At 42.8% G+C, this 17,572-nt stretch overlaps 1 protein-coding gene across 1 annotated transcript in view; it reads right to left on the bottom strand.

Moving 5' to 3' along the window:
* Window positions 1–17,364, bottom strand: part of HEPACAM (hepatic and glial cell adhesion molecule) — a 114,725-nt gene extending 97,361 nt beyond the window's left edge. The window contains exon 1 of the mRNA XM_030221708.1: window positions 17,280–17,364. Coding sequence (XP_030077568.1) covers window positions 17,280–17,364 — 85 coding nt within the window. The remainder of the gene's footprint in view (window positions 1–17,279) is intronic.
* Between the last annotated feature and the right edge of the window lie 208 nt (window positions 17,365–17,572).

Genomic DNA, 17,572 nt, shown 5'->3' with positions numbered 1-17,572 from the left:
GATGGCCGCCCATCGATTTGGCCGGCGCCGTTCGATTATGCCCCTCTATGTGGAGTTCATAAAGGAACGTAGAGGAGGGTGGCAACAATGATTAATGGTAGAGCTCCGTTTCTTATGAAGAAAGGCTCGCCAGGTCTGAGAGAAGACATGATAGAGGTTTAAAAATCATGAATGGCATTGAATAAATTGATAGGGAATAATTAGTCACTCTTTACTATTATAGTAACATACATAGTAGATGACGGCAGAAAAAGACCTGCATGGTCCATCCAGTCTGCCCAAGAAATGTGCCACTTTTTTGTGTATACCTTACCTTGATTTGTACCTGTCTTTTTCAGGGCACAGACCATATAAGTCTGCCCTCCACTATCCCCGCCTCCCATCCACCAGCCCCGCCTCCCACTACCGGCTCTGTTATCCAATCTCGGCTAAGCTCCTGAGGATCCATTTCTTTTGAACAGGATTCCTTTATGTTTATCCCACGCATGTTTGAATTCCGTTACCGTTTTCATCTCCACCACCTCCCGCAGGAGGGCATTCCAAGCATCCACCACTGTGACTAGGGAACATTCCATGAAACTAATTAGTAGCAGATTTAAAATTAATCATGAAAACTATTTTTCAATCAATGCATAATTAAATTATGGATTGTATTGCTACTGTTTAGCCGGACAGTCTTGGAATTTCTATCTTCTGCTTCTGGGAAAGAATAACATGCTATGAGCTTTTTATTGGGGATCTGACAGGTGTTGAACTTCCACTAGCCGCTGTCTTAAGTAGGATGTCAGTCTCAGTAGACCATTGATCTGGTCTAGCTTGATAACTTATTTCCTAATCCTATATATTTATTTACAATGACTCAATATACAGCAACAGGTCACAAAATGTCTTGTAGGAAAATCAGAAGGGAGGTGAGGGTGGTCAAATGGAGAGAGAGTCTGGAAGGGATTAGAAGGGCAATAACTGCTCCTCATTTCCAGCCCAATCTTAAAGTGGCATTCCAGGAAATCCCTTCTCCTTCTCCGGGTCACTTGCAAAGGGTTTACAGGCAATTAAAGACACTCTTAAAGGGTAAACACTCCTCTTTATCTCCTTGTAACTCCTCCCCCCTTGTCATTCTTCAGTCTCATGGCACTATTTCTCTGCATTATATTTCAAACTACTCCCCTTGGGCTGGGCTTCCTCCTATCCATGGACCTCCCAGTCACTCTCCCCAGTGTTTCTCTCCCAGGGATTCTATCCTTCTAGTCATCCCTATCTAATAGGGGATTACAGGTGTTCTGATTATACTAGGGGGGTGACATGGTCGAAATGGTAAGAATTGTGAAAAAGTTTAAAATAAAAAAGATACTTTAATGCTGGGTAAGCATTTTCACATTGGAAAAAATGCAGGAATGCAAAGTTAAATGCTTTATATTCACTGCCCAGCAACAGAAACAAAGATAATGGTTAGCAAATGGGGAAATGAAGATTGTATTTCATGAAGCTAATAACAGTTTCTGGAGTGAAAAGGAATTGCCAAAAGATACAGACAAAGCCCTCATTTGTTGATGCAATTTCCTTCCTGGCAGGAGTTTAAAGGCCACAAAAGAAAAATTCTGTTTGTGATTCCACAACATAAAGGAAGACCAGGAGGAGGAGGAGGAGGAATGCCAGGCCCATAAAACCTGTACGCTCAGCTCCTTAGGAATCAGATGAGCAGCAGCACCAGAGGAATCCAGGTTATCAGGGAACACTGAGCCACTAGAGGCGTGCATGGGGACATAATCTGGTCCCAACCCATCTGCAGTCAATTCTATTCCGTCCCAACCTCTTCCCCATCATATTGGTACCGCCCCCACCCCATAAGAATAGCCATACTGGGTCAGACCAATGGTCCATCTGCTTCAAATAGTGGCCAATTCAGGTCAAAAGTACCTGGCAGAAACCCAAATACTAGAAACATTCCATGCTACCAATCCCAAGGCAAGCAGTAGCTTCTCCCATGTCCATCTCAATAACAGACTATGGACATTTCCTCCAGAACCTTGTCCAAAACCTTTCAAACCTAGCTATGCTAACCGCTGTTACCACATCCTCTGGAAGCGAGTTCCAGAGCTTAACTATTCTTTGAGTGAAACAATATTTCTTCCTACTTGTTTTACAAGTATTTCTATGTAATTTCATTGAGTATCCCCTTTATATCATTATCTTTTAAATGTCACTGTGAAACAGAGTGCACAATATGAAATTAAAAATATAATGATATGAAGGGGTTTTTTTTGAAGACCAATGAGAAAACTGGAGTCCGATAAATGTAGGCTAAGATATTTGACTTCCTACCACAGTTTGGACATTTGAGGTCTTTTTTCCCCATTATTATTATTATTATATGAAATTGTATATTCTTCTGTATATAGGAGAGAGTAGAACTTATATTTCTTCAGCTTGGAATAAAGACTTACAGTAAATTTAACTGAAGTTAGTCCATAAGATTTATTCGTTAATAAAAAGGGTCTAGACCAAAATGTCCAACTTATAGCCATGGATGTTTTTGTTTTGTTCCATTACGGCAGAAAAATGTCCAAGTGTTAGGAACGCCCAGATACCACCCTTAACACGCCCCTGACATGCCCCCTTGTGATTTCAACACACTTCTGATGGACTTCATAGAAAAACATCTAAAAATTGGTTTTGAAAATACCAATTTGGAAGTTTTTGTGAGAAAAACGTCCACATGCAGATTTATGCCACTTTTTCAATGTTTTTCTCTTTTGAAAATGAGCCCTGTGGAGGGGCATTTTCGAAAGGGATGTCCAAGTTGCGATTTGGATGTCCTTGCAAAACGGCAAAATCCAGGGGCGGGGAAACCTGTATTTTCTAAACAAGATGGACCCCCATCTTTTGTTTCTAAAATACCGCCAAGGTTGTCCCTAGATTTGGACGTCCATAGACATGGACATTTTTGACTTTCAGCGATTTTCAAAACCAAAGACGTCTATGTCAAAAACGATCAAATGCACTGGTCCCCCTGACATGCCAGGACACCAACCGGGCACGCTAGGGGGTACTGCAGTGAACTTCATAAATTGCTCCCAGGTACATAGCTCCTTTACCTTGTGTGCTGGGCCCCCCAAAACCCACTACCCACAACTGTACACCACTACCATAGCCCTAAGGGGTGAAGGGGGGTACCTAGATGTGGGTACAGTGGGTTTCTGGTAGGCTTCGGATGGCTCGCTATTTCCTCCACAAATGTAACAGTGCACTGCAGTACCCACTAAAACTGCTCCAGGGACCTGCATGCAATGTCATGGACCTGAGTATGACATCAGAGGCTGGCATGGCATTTTGAGGGTGGGAGGGGTTTAGTAACCACTGGGGGAGTAACGTGAGGTCATCCCCAGTACTCTGCGGTGGTCATCTGATCATTTCGGGCATCTTTTTGTGCCTTAGTCGTAATAAAAACAGGTCCGGGAGAAAACATCCAAGTGTTCGTCAGGGGCGTCCTTGTTTTTTCGATTATGGGTCAAAGACATCCAAGTGTTAGGCATGTCCAAGTCCACCTTTGCTATGCTTCCGACACGCCTCCTTGAACTTTGGACATCCTTGCGACGGAGTGCGGTTGGAGACGTCCTAAATCGAGCTTCGATTATACCGATTTGGACGTCCCTGGGAGAAGGACGTCCATCTTCTGATTTATGACAAAAGATGGATGCCCTTCTCTTTCGATAATGAGCCCAATAGTCTCAACATACCGTGGATCTAATTTAGAAACCAAAGATAAAAATTTAGTTTTGCTCTTATTTAATTTGAACCTATGAAATGCAACCCAATTGTCTAGCGTACAAATATAGGTTTTAATATGATATAGCATATCAGACTACATTTGAGAAACAGGTACAATCATGGTGATGTTTTTGGCATATATAAAGTTTTTTTTATCTTAATTTGGTCAAAAGTGAAAAGGGAGGGAGAAAGTTGGGAGCGCTGGGGAACCTCACTTGACGGACTCTACCTCCATCTAAGGCAAAATGGAAATCGACCAGATCAAGTGCTTTTTACTTCCTAGTACCTGTATTATGGAATTCTTTGCCAAATGACATCCAGTTAGAAAAATCCTATGTCTCTTTTCGGGCAGTGCTGAAAACACACTTACTTATTTTATTCAGCATTTTGACAATAAATGAATAGTTGGACCCTGCAAATCGGGATTCACTGGTTGGGGAGAGTAGGTGACAATTTACGTATGAACGGTTTTAACTATCTTATGCGTGTTTGTTCTATACATTTATGGTATTCCATTTCTTAGATTTGTTTTAGTTAATATGTAAACTGCCATGACTCATGCGTGAAAGAGGCGGTATAATCAATAAACAATAATAAAATCAAGATGGCCACCGCATAGTGGGACGGGAAATCGCTGGCTCCCGGGGCCCCCGGGTTTACCGCCGGTATTTGACCACGGATCGGCATAGCATCGCTGGTCCTGCGCCTCTCTCGGTCCAGCTGCTCGGATCAGCAGGTTACCGTCATTTCCGTGTGCCTGTTGCCGGTCAGCTGCGGCCGCCCGCTCGGGCCGTTCGTACGGTGTGCGACTGCATGGACATCTCAGCTTGCCTTGCCGGTTCCGGTTACTGTGGGGAGATCATCTCCCGAAGATGGCAGCCTCTGCTCCAGGCAATCTAATGTCGCTATTCCTTGGCGGTGTCATTGCCAGGCCCGTTGGCATCCTGGGCCCCGCCTTCTTTGAATGCGATCTGCTGTGTGGCCAAGCATTGTCTTCAACCATTGCTTGCTGTGGCTGGGCCATTGGGCCTTTTAGAACTGTGACACCTGGTTGCTGCAGCCATCGTCTAGGGAGCTGGTGTGGTCGGTTGAAGAGCAGCTTTTACCTACTTCTGCAGCCTGCTATTTCGACTTGTCTGGTTCGGCAGCTTTCATTACTACTACTACTACTACTATTTAGCATTTCTATAGCGCTACAAGGCATACGCAGCGCTGCACAAACATAGAAGAAAGACAGTCCCTGCTCAAAGAGCTTACAATCTAATAGACAAAAAATAAATAAAGTAAGCAAATCAAATCAATTAATGTGAACGGGAAGGAAGAGAGGAGGGTAGGTGGAGGCGAGTGGTTACAAGTGGTTAAGAGTCAAAAGCAATGTTAAAGAGGTGGGCTTTCAGTCTAGATTTAAAGGTGGCCAAGGATGGGGCAAGACGTAGGGGCTCAGGAAGTTTATTCTAGGCGTAGGGTGCAGCAAGACAGAAGGCGCGAAGTCTGGAGTTGGCAGTAGTGGAGAAGGGAATAGATAAGAAGGATTTATCCATGGAGCGGAGTGCACGGGAAGGGGTGTAGGGAAGGACGAGTGTGGAGAGATACTGGGGAGCAATGGGTCAAAACCTTCTCAACGTCGGAGTTTGCACAAGCAGCCACAGAGATTCAGCCTACTCCAAGGCTTCAACATATCACCTGAAGTCCTTCCTAACAACATATTTGCGGACCATTTTTAAACTCTTTTCACCTGTCAACTTATTATCTATTTCCTCCGTTTCTTTGATTCTATCTGTCTGATTCTAATTTAATTGTAACTGCATCACCTCTGATTTGGCAATAGCCTATCAGTGCATTGTAAGCCACTTTAAGCCTGGAAAACGTGGGGTATAAATGTACAAATAAATAAATAATAATTATTGTTCTCAAGAACAGGTTTACTGCCAGTCAGTTTAAATTCCTTCTAAGGATTTTCTAAAATGCTGTCAATCATCATCTTAAAATAAAACCAGGATCCACAAGAGCAGCAAACAAAAAATAGCATTTCACAAACAAGTGAGTCCTTTTGCTTGTAGAAAGGCTTGTAACATGAATTTAATGGGAACCCTGACTTGGGAAACTTTTGAACAATACTTAAGATGAGTGTATCCTTTACTGTCTAGCAGCCAGTTTTCCAGATCTCAGAGAAATAATAAAAAGGGAGTTAAAGGAGGAGAGTGACTAAGGGGGGGGGGGGGGGGGGGGGGATGAAAGAGATGCTGTGCAAAATGCCAGGTTTAATGCATCCTTTATCTTTGGCCTTTGGGCTGTCTTTCTCTGAATTCCTCTCTTCAAAGTAACATTCATGACATTTCAGCTGAGCACTGCCCTGTTCCCAGGGCTTTGGGAAAAATAGCTTTCATGATGTGCGCAGAAACCTATGCAGGAAAATTCAAAATATGCCATTGTCCCTGGGCTGATGTTGTGTTATGTTTGATTTTAAAAATCTCAGTTTCTGGGATGTTGATACATTTTTGAAGACGCTGTATAAACCTTAAAACTCGGACAACTGACTAGTTTGATAGAGAAAGGACAAAAAAGAAATATCTGGGAACAGCATTTCATTGCAAGCAGCCTGACACTGGGTGCCGCTATTCTTCAACCCTTTATCACAATAAAGACCATCCTTTTTGAAAAGAAAATTTTAAGAACAGAAAACGTATTGATATCATTCCTAAAGATGACCAATATTCAGACTTTCTAACAGCTTAGAGAAACACTACCAGTAAATAACATAGGATCAGAATAGCCATATTAGCTCAGACCAATGGTCCATCTAGCCCAGTATCCTGCTTCCTACAATGGCCAATCCAGGTCACAAGTACATGGCAGAAATCCATGCTACCAATCCCAAGGCAAGCAGTGGCTTCCCCCATGTCTATCTCATTAACAGACTATGGACATTTCCTCTAGGAACTTGTCCAAACCTTTTTTAAACCCAGATACCACATCCTCCAGCAAAGAGTTCCAGAGCTTAACTATTCATTGAGTGAAAAAAATATTTCCTCTTGTTTGTTTTGAAAGTATTTATATATAGTAACACAGGGGTCCTTTTATCAAACTGTTTTTCCTGCGTGCCAGGGCTCTTTTTACCGCAGCAGATTTAAAGACCCCAGGCACACATGGCCATGATGTAAGAGCATAGGCGGTCGGTGGCCCAACTGTTTGGGGAGGCTAAAGGGGGCGGGGTTAGGGGTGGGGCCAGGGGTGGGGCTTAAATCCATAATTGTCTGATAACACACAGAAAAAATAAAAATAAAAGTCACAATTAATACCTTTTATTAAATTTAGATATTAGTTATGTATCATATGTCAAAGAATAAAGTGGTTGCTCAAAGCATATTCTAAGCACAATCGCTCAACTGCAAAACACTATGCACAACTTTGTGCAAAAACACACTCAGAACCTTACTGTACCATAAATATTACACTGGGCTGAACCTAATACCCAATATACCACCCATACGGAAAATGTAGACCGTCAACAATATGAAACAAGGGATCATATCATCACAATTCTCATATAGAGCCACAAAACACCCTAATTCATGTTTAATGTGGGATAAAATGCCATAAATAAGTAAATAAATATAAACTTTTAATGTTGAGCACCTGATTCTCAAAGTGGACATATTCCAAACACTATAATGAAAATAAAATGATCTTTTCTACCTTTGTTGTCTGGTGACTTTTTCTGATCACGCTGGTCCAGTATCCAATTCTGCTGCTATCTGTCCTCAGTGCAGGTCAGGAAGTCATCCTCTTTAAATATCTCCCTGGCAACCCAGGACACCCCCCCCCCCCCCACTCTCCCAGCAGTAAGGTAAACAAACCATAAACCAATTTCTACAATTGGTTACACAAGGCTAGAGGGCTTTCACTGCAGCTCCTGCTGTCAGGATGGAGGTAAATCAACAATTTAAACCTCTCTGAGCACAGCAGGGGAGGCTTAGCCTGTCCAAGCCTCTTATACCGGGCGCCTATGGGTAAGAGAACTCTTATCGCATGGCCATACAATGGGGAGCCCTGAGGTGGCAAAACGGGCTCCAGTGCTAATCCGGCAGTAACCGGGTAGCACGCGGCAATACACAATTACCGCCGGGTTATCGCTGCGCAAGCCATTTGCAGGGGTTTTCTTTTTCCCCTGGAAATGGCACGCACTTGGGATGGGACTACTGCCACCGGCTGTGTTGGGTCAGCAGTAGTCCCGAAAGAACGAGCGGTAAGTCCAATAGTAACATAAGTGACTGCAGATAAACTCCTGAGCAGTCCATCCAGTCTGTCCAACAGTCACATTCATTATCAATTTATGATTAAATCAACAATGAACACGGTATTATATACTTGATCATGATCTTTCTTTGGTGTTTCTGGAACATTCGTAGAAGTCCGCCCAGCTCTGTCCTTATATTCCAACTACTGGAGTTGCCGTCAAAGCCCACTAATTAGGGTTTCCATTCTTAGGTGTTCATAAATTGTAATTTAGGTGTTTATTTTCCAGTTAATTAGGAGTACAAAAAACAGTATTCACAGTTTTTTTTGTTATATTTGTACCCTGCGCTTTCCCCCTCAAGGCAGGCTCAATGTGGCTTACATATTGTATACAGGTACTTATTTGTACCTGGGGCAATGGAGGGTTAAGTGACTTGCCCAGAGTCACAAGGAGCTGCCTGTGCCTGAAGTGGGAATTGAACTCAGTTCCTCAGGACCAAAGTCCACCACTCTAACCACTAGGCCACTCCTCCACTCAAGAGCAAATGCCATTGCTTAGTAGCTCTTCTGATAAAATGATACACATTGAGGCGTCATTAGCCCAGAAAAGACACATAAACAGAGTGAAGGATCCAAGGCAAGCCAGGGAAACAGTGAGACAATACTATGGGAAGTTGGGGGGGGGGGGGCAGTGTTTATGAAATAACTGTTTGTTTGTTTATTTATTTATTTATGTTCTTTATATACAGGTGTATATATTGGGCCTGATATTCAAAATGATTCAGCCCACCGCTGACCGGTTAAATCACTTGATCGGGGCTAGCCACTAATTTTAAGAGGCACTTAACCAGCTAAATGACGCTGAATATTGCAGCTAGCACCAAAAACATTGCGGAAATAGCATTTGGCTGCATAAATGCTGATATTCATCACTTAAGCAGCCCTTTTTGACAGCCATGCCAGAAATGGACTTAACGCGCAGGAAAAGCCTGAGTAAAGGCACACTAAGCCCATTTCTTAGTGCAGCTTAGTAAAATAACCCCATGTTTTTTTGGATCTTGTTCACTTGTAAACATTTTTTGTAAACCAGAAACAACAAAGGAGTGCGGGCTGATCCGAAGAGAAGTAATAAATAATGGAGAATGGTTATAGGTAGGAATTTTTTCTTATTGATTTCTTTTCTTTTCTTTAGAATTTTGTAAGATTCAGTTCTATCCTATTGGTGGTATAATTATAAGGACCATGTAGACATAGAGGGGCATTTTTGAATGGGGACGCCCATCTCTAAGGGCGTCCATCTCTGAGGATGTCCCCGCGAAGGTGCGGGGCATCCCATATTATCGAAACAAGATCGGCGTCCATCTTTCGTTTTGATAATACGGTCAGGGATGCCCAAATCTCAACATTTAGGTCATCCTAAGAAATGGTCGACCTAAATGTTGAGATGGTCGACCTTAGAGATGGTCATCCCCGGTTTTCGGCCATAATGGAAACCGAGGATGCCCATCTCAAAAACGACCAAATCCAAGCCCTTTGGTTGTAGGAGGAGCCAGCATTCATAGTGCACTGGTCCCCTCACATGCCAGGACCAGTGCACTGGTTCCCCTCACATGCCCTAGGAGGCACTGCAGTGGACTTCATAAATTGCTCCCATGGTGCATAGCGCCTTTACCTTGGGTGCTGAGCCCACCAAAACCCATTACCCACAACTGTACAACACTACCATAGCCCTTAAAAGGGTAAAGGGAGGCACCTAGATGTGGATACAGTGGGTTTCGGGTGGGTTTTGGAGGGCTCCCATTTACCAGCACAAGTGTAACAGGTAGGGGGGGATGGGCCTGGGTCCGCCTGCCTGAAGTGCACTGCAGTACCCACTAAAACTGCTCCAGGGACCTGCATTCTGCTGTGATGGAGCTGGGTATGATATTTGAGGCTGGCAAAAAATGTTTTAAAATTTTTTTTTTGGGTGGGAGGGGGTTGGTGACCACTGGGGGAGTAAGGGAAGGTGATCCCCAATTCCCTCCGGTGGTCATCTGGTCAGTTCGACCACCTTTTTGAGGCTTGGTCATGAAAAAAAGGGACCAAGTAAAGTCAGCCAAATGCTTGTCAGGGACGCCCTTCTTTTTTCCATTATCGGCCGAGGACGCCCATCTCTTAACCACGCCCCCGTCCCACCTTTGGTACACTGCCGACATGCCTCCGTGAACTTTGTTCGTCCCTGCGATGGAAAGCAGTTGAGGATGCCCAAAATCGGCTTTCGATGATGCCGATTTGGGCGACCTTGAAAGAAGGACACCCATCTCCCAATTTGTGTCGGAAGATGGACGTCCTTCTCTTTCAATTATGCCCCTGATATTGTTTGGTGGTCCTTTATTTATTCTTATATCCCACATTATCCAAAACAAGTTTCAGTTCAATGTGGCTTAAGATAACAGTAGTATAACAAATTACATAGAATGTAGTGTTTAGTTAACAATTCATTGAGAAATATATTTTTGAACAAGTGAGTTTTTAGTGCTTTCCTGACTTGAAGATAAATATTTATGCTTCTAATTTCTTTTGGAATTAAAGCCCACCATTTAGGGGCCCTTTTACTAAGCCATGTAGGTGCCTACACGCACCCAATGCATGCCAAATTGGAGTTACCACCTGGTTACCGTGTGGCCCTTGCAGTAATTTCAATTTTGAAGCGCATCCGCTACACGCATTTGAAAAATATTTTTTATTTTGTGACATGCGGCAGCTACGCACGTCAAGTGGAATTTGACGCGGTAGACCATTACCGCCCGGTTACCGCTTGAGCCCTTACTGCTAGGTCAATGGCTTGCGGTAAGGTCTCAGACCCAAAATGGACGCGCGGCAATTTTCATTTTACCGCTTGTCCATTTTCGGCAAAAAAGGCATTTTTTGTAGGTGCGCTAAAAAATAATTCTGCGTGCACCCAAAACACGCATCTACACTACTGCAGGCCATTTTTCAGCACACCTTAGTAAAAGGACCCTTAAAACCTTGAACAGTCATAAATTCCATTTTTACAGCTAGATAAATGTAGAAGCAAATATTCTCTTGATGTTGGTTTTGCATTCCTCGCTGACAATACAGTTAGGTCCGTCATGTAGTCTGACACCATTCCAAACAAAATTTTGAAAATTAAGGTACACGCTTTAAACGTTATCTGCTAGATTCTATATAGCGCGCCTGGCGTTCTGCACTGAAATCTAACCATATTCCTTAACAATGTGTGTAACAAGCTAATCAGCATTGATAACAGCACCTAACAAGCAATAATGAGCACTAATTGACAATAATTAGAATTCGCAAACACAACTCGCTAAGCGTATTTTGTAATGAACTGCACCTAAATTCTAATGCACATAGTTCAAAAGGGGCAGGGAAATGGGCATTCCCAAATTTACACGGGTAGTTATAGAATATGGCCCTGTGCGCGTAAATCTGCATGCAAGGGATTTATGCCACATTTTCGCTGGGGTATATGGAGGCATGTAGCTTCAGGCACTGGGATATCAACTAAGTGAATTCTATATACCGTGCCTAAAACTTATAGAATACACTTAGACAAAAATGTTTTCCATGCAGATTTTTAAAGCGCCATATATAGAACCTGGCCCTATCTGGGCTCTGATAGAGGAAGCCAAAGTGGAGGAGTGGCCTAGTGGTTAGGGTGGTGGACTTTGGTCCTGAGGAACTGAATTCAATTCCCACCTCAGGCACAGGCAGCTCCTTGTGACTCTGGGCAAGTCACTTAACCCTCCATTGCCCCATGTAAGCCGCACTGAGCCTGCCATGAGTGGGAAAACACGGGGTACAAATGTAACAAAAAATTTAAAAAAAATAATGCAATAAGTAAAGAAGATGCTGTTTTAAACCTAGTCACCCCTCTAATTAGACGAGCAGCTGTATTCTGTGCAGTCTGAAATAAGTTATACCTGCCTACATAGATTGCATTACAGAAGTCCAATTGTGAAAGAGTCTAAGTTTGGGCAAGCAATCTGAAGGAATGTCAATGAATACATGATAAAACATTGTAATAGACAGCACAAGATGTAAGCAAACAGATAGATAAGAGAGAGTAACAGGAATGCGAAAATTACAGTTTGATATGTCCAGTGCTTTTGATACAGTTGACCATGAGATATTACTAAACTTACTAGACCACTTTGGGATATGTAGCAATGTACTTCAATGGGTTAGGAGTGGAGGAGCAGCCTAGTGGTTAGTGCAGTGGACTTTGATCCTGCGAAAATGGGTTTGTTTCCCACAATAGCTCCTTGCGATTCTTGGCAAGTTACTTAACTCTCTATTACCCCAGGTACAAATAGGTACTTGTATATACTATGTAAAGCACTATATACTATGTAAAGCACTTTGAATGTAGTTGCAAAAACCACAGAAAGGCAGTATATTAAGTCCCTTTCCATTTCTTATATCAAGATATTGCCAAGTAAAACAGTTAGGCCTAATCGCCTCTCCTTGGTCCCACAACTGTGGTGTACCATAGGGTTCCCCTCTTCTCCCCATCCTATCTACTATAATAATTTGCACCTCCAATGTTCTGAAGCTGACTGCCAGGAAGTTGAAGCCCGATTCGTAATGTCTGAAGCCTTCCGGTGACGTCACTGTGTTGCCTGGGAAACCGCGACACGTCCAATGTTCTGAATCTGACTGCCAGGAAGTTGAAGCCCGGTTCGTAATGTCTGAAGCTTTCCGGTGACGTCACCGTGTTGCCTGGGAAACCGCGACACGTCTCAAGCACGGGCACTATGAGTTCGCAGTACTCAGAGTACGTGCTGGGTCAACAGGCAGGCAGCAGGCACAAGAGTAGTCAGAGAGCCAGGCAGAGTTCAGCAACGAGGAATCAAGCAGATAGAAAGCAAGTAACAGGGCAAAACAAAACACCTACCGAGGTAGAAGCAGAGTGCAGGAGGAGAGATCCGTAGATAAAGTGCTGAAAGAAGAACAGCCATAGGGCGCGAGGAAGGAGAGGAAATCATCTGGACCAATAGAAAAGGATCAGAGGGAGGCTATGAAGGAAAAGAAACACCAGATTGGCCAGCAGAGGGGAGGAGCTGTGAAGACAGGAGTGGCGAATTCGGATGCATCAGGGCCGGAGGGAGGAGATGAGGGAAAGGAGACACCAGATTGGCTAGCAGAGGGAAGAGGGGAGGAGCCACAATGACAGGAGCAGCAAATCCGGACGAGTCGGGGCCGAGCCAGTGTGAGGCAAGCTGTGACGCGGAGCGCCAAAGAAAACAGCAAAACAGCCCAGCCTGCGTGTGCCGGAGGAGCGCGCCGCATGGCTGCGGCAGCCCAGGCTCCGTGTTCCCCAATGACGCCGCCTGGACAGGGGTAGGACGGAGGAAGGGAGGGGGTCCTGGAACCTTGCTAGCGCCTGTTTCCTTTCTGTTGGAAACGGGTCTCTTTTACTAGTTCAATATAATGATGACACCAATGGATTTCACTCTTTCATATACACTGATGATGTTACCATTTTTATATCCCTTTTATCAAGTACATCAAACAAATTAAAACAAAAGTCAAATCAGGACTAGATTTAATGGAAACCTGGGCCAACAATTTCAAATTTAAACTTAATAGAGAAAAAACTAAGGGGTCCTTTTACCAAGCTGTGGGAAAAAGGGCCCTGTGCTGGCGGCGAGGGGGGGGGGGGGGGTCTCATGTGCCAGGGCCCTTTTTACTGCATGTCCATGCGACAGGGAGCCCTTACCGCTACCCATTGAGGTGGCGATAAGAGCTCCCGTGGTAACCCAGAGGTAATCGGGCAGCGTGCAGTGATGCCTGATTACCGTAGAGTTATCGCCACTCAAGCCATTTCCAGGGGTTTTCTTTTTCCCCTGGAAATGGCACGTGCTCGGGATGGGACTACTGCTGGCAGCTGTGTTGGGCCAGCGGTAGTCCTGAAAGCGTGAGCAGTGAGCCCCCATTGGGCTTACTGCCGCTCTGTAAAAGGCCCCCTCAGTTCCTAATACTAACAAATCCTTTTCATCCAATACAAGCCAAAAACTGTGTTATTGATAACATAACTTACCCATTAGAGTCCACTATGAAAACCCTAGGAGTAGCAATTGACCAACAATGATCGCTTGAACCACAGGTATCCAAAGTAGTATTCAATTTCTTTAAATCGCTATGGAAATTAAAAAGACTGAGACCATACTTTTCCAAGTTCAGTTTTCAGATCCCCGACCCAATCACTAGTTCTATCTAAATTTGACTACTGCAATGCCATCTATGCAGGACTAAAAACCTCACTAATCAGAAAACTACAAACTGCCCAGAACACTCAGAGCTCCCCGCTACTCTAAAGTGACTCCACTATTACTAAAATTACATTGGCATTCAATAAATGCACGCATCACTTTCAAATAACGTGTATTCACCTATCAAATAATATATGGCATGCAGAACCTTTTTGAGTTGCCAATACACAATGGATTGAAATCTTTCAGAGACTTCCTTGTTCTCCACTTCCCAAATGGCAATACAATTCAATACAAAACAATTCATAATGCTGGATAACCAATGTACTAAGAAATGGAACTCCCTTCCTAAGCAATTATGTCTTACAACTGACTATTTCACATTTCGCAAATTGCTAAAAACGTACTTATTAAGATCATCTCTCATTGACGAAAGCAACCAATTCACTGTTCAATCTTTAAGACAATACTATTCCTATTGATTTTTACATTCTATTATTGTTATTACATTGTATTCACATAAGTTTCTATCTTTATAACTTGGATTTGCTATAAAATGTTCTACTTTTAATGTGAGCCACATTCGGGATAATTGTAGGATACAAATGTCATAAATAAATAATTACGGGGACTAATTTCAAGAAAGTTGCACATAAGTTCAGAATGGGGCTTGAAAATTATCTTAGCTAGGGTATCTCGAAAAGATACTGCAGCTCAATTTGAGCTAAAAATGAGCTGCGAGGAAAGAAGTTATGTTTGGATGAACAAGCACAGATTTATATTGATCCCCTGATGAAGCCAACGGTGAAACAATTCTGGTTGGGATCTTTTAGAGATAAATGCATTTTCACCCCATTTATTTTTATAGTGCCTAGTCCCATCTCTTTAACAAAGCATACCACAAAGATCAACCAATGTGAATATACACAACTCCTTCATATATAATCAGAACTGTCTTATAATATTCTGCTTGTTATACCATTATCATGTTTTTTCCTTATCATATTGCCCAAGATCCTTCAATAACACAAAATGTCTATTTTCTAATGTATCTCCACCATTCATGATGTATTGTAAGCCACATTGAGCCTGCAAAGAGGTGGGAAAATGTGGGATACAAATGCAATAAATAAATAAATACATAAATATTTGCATGAATATTTTACTTACATTGCTCCAATTGCTTATATTAAGAGTCGTAAGAATGGTGTGTGAGCAAATTCTATAAACTACGCCTAAGTTTAGGCGTTTATAGAATCGCACTAAATGCTTGGTTTTCTTTAATGCTGATTTTTAAAGTGCCATTGATAGAATTTAGCCCATTGCTTATATTAAGTTTGAATTTTGATGTGGAGCTTTTTCCAATGATGAAACCAGAGCCTGAATTTTTTAAAGTTTGGCAGATTTTCAATGGTGAACTGATAGGTCACTGTCCGGGTTCACGACAAAAAAAAGTGAAAAATAAAAAAAAAAGTGATTGCATTTTCCACTTCCGTTGGATTGAAGTGAAAGAGGAGACTTGGCATTTGAAAATGAGAGTGTAGGTCAATTCCAAGGGTTCAGGATGATCAGAATTCAGACTAGGAGGTGAAGCTGACAGAAGTGGCAGCAGCAGGAGATCCCTGCATAGCTGTCAAGAGGTAGAACATCCTAGTAGAGAACAATGGAAAGCAAAGAAAGAAAGAGAATCATTCCATGTACAGGCAGATCAATACAATCTAAGTACATAAGTAATGCTATACTGGGAAAAAAGCAAAGGTCCATCGAGCCCAGCATCCTGTCCCCGACAGCGGCCAGTCCAGGCCAAGGGCACCTGGAACCTGTACAAACATTTTATACATGTTATTCCCGAAATTGTGGATTTTTCCCAAGTCCATTTAGTAGCGGTCTATGGACTTGTCCTTTAGGAAACCGTCCAACCCCTTTTTAAACTCTGCCAAGCTAACCGCCTTCACTAGTTCTCCGGCAACGAATTCCAGAGTTTAATTATGCATTGGGTGAAGAAAACTTTTCTCCGATTTGTTTTAAATTTACTACACTGTAGTCTCATCGCATGCCCCCTAGTCCTAGTATTTTTGGAAAGCATAAACAGACACTTCACATCCACCTGTTCCACTCCACTCATTATTTTTATATACCTCTATCATGTCTCCCCTCAGCCATCTCTTCTCCAAGCTGAAAAGCCCTAGCCTCCTTAGTCTTTCTTCATAGGGAAGTCGTCCCATCCCCGCTATCATTTTTGTCGCCCTTCGCTGCACCTTTTCCAGTTCTACTATATCTTTCTTGAGATGCGGCGACCAGAATTGAACACAATACTCAAGGTGCAGTCGCACCATGGAGCGATACAACAGCATTATAACATCCTCACACCTGTTTTCCATACCTTTCCTAATAATACCCAACATTCTATTCACTTTCCGAGCCGCAGCAGCACACTGAGCAGAAGGTTTCAGTGTATTATCGACGACGACATCCAGAGCCCTTTCTTGGTCCGTAACTCCTAACGTGGAACCTTGAATGACGTAGCTATAATTCAGGTTCTTTTTTCCCACATGCATCATTTCTGATCTAATAGACATTACTAAAAGGTCCAAAATACTATTTCCCAGAGTTGCAAGTACATTTCCTCATCACCTTTAAGAGTTTTTTTTTAACTTAAATTGAGCTTTGAAATGTTTCTTAAGTTTGAATGGGTTTTCCAAATAAAATCAGGAAGAGACTGTATATTTTCATTTTGGGTTATATTCATCACAGCTGCTAAAGTTTTTTTTTCCCAGCTTAAAGGAACAGAATATATTCTGTACAACCTACATCACTTGAGTCTGGTTATCAGCTCCCTGAAGTAACTCAAATAATCTTAAAACTGAATAATCAGTTTTCTAAATACAGCAAATTGTCCACCAGAAACAGGAAACGTGCACTTGCAGCAGCTTCTTTGCAATGAGGAATGGAGCAGGGGCACTTGCCAAGTCACAGAACAAAATCATTTCACACTGATCATAAAAAAGTAGAAAATGAAGTGAAGACATCTCTTACCCATCTGGAGTAGCAGGAGGCAGATTATGGGAGTGAAGCATGGGGGGCTGAGGACCCCCGAGAACCACTTGCCTTCGCTCTTCATCTCCAGTTTACGTTTGGGTCCTGCTGACTGACAATTAGCATGATTTCTTCACTCCAAGCACGTCCCGTTCTTACTGCTCCAAGTGCTTCTGCCAGCTCCTCTCTGAACAGACTGCTCACTGTGCTCTGATTTTTCTCCCTTCTTTTCTTTCATTTAGAACGGATACGTGCTAGGTTTATTAGCCCGCACACCACTCATTTTCAAGGAA

Source organism: Microcaecilia unicolor, chromosome 12 (genome assembly GCF_901765095.1).
Source record: "Microcaecilia unicolor chromosome 12, aMicUni1.1, whole genome shotgun sequence".
NCBI lineage: Eukaryota > Metazoa > Chordata > Amphibia > Gymnophiona > Siphonopidae > Microcaecilia > Microcaecilia unicolor.
This window is presented reverse-complemented; position numbering and strand designations above follow the sequence as displayed.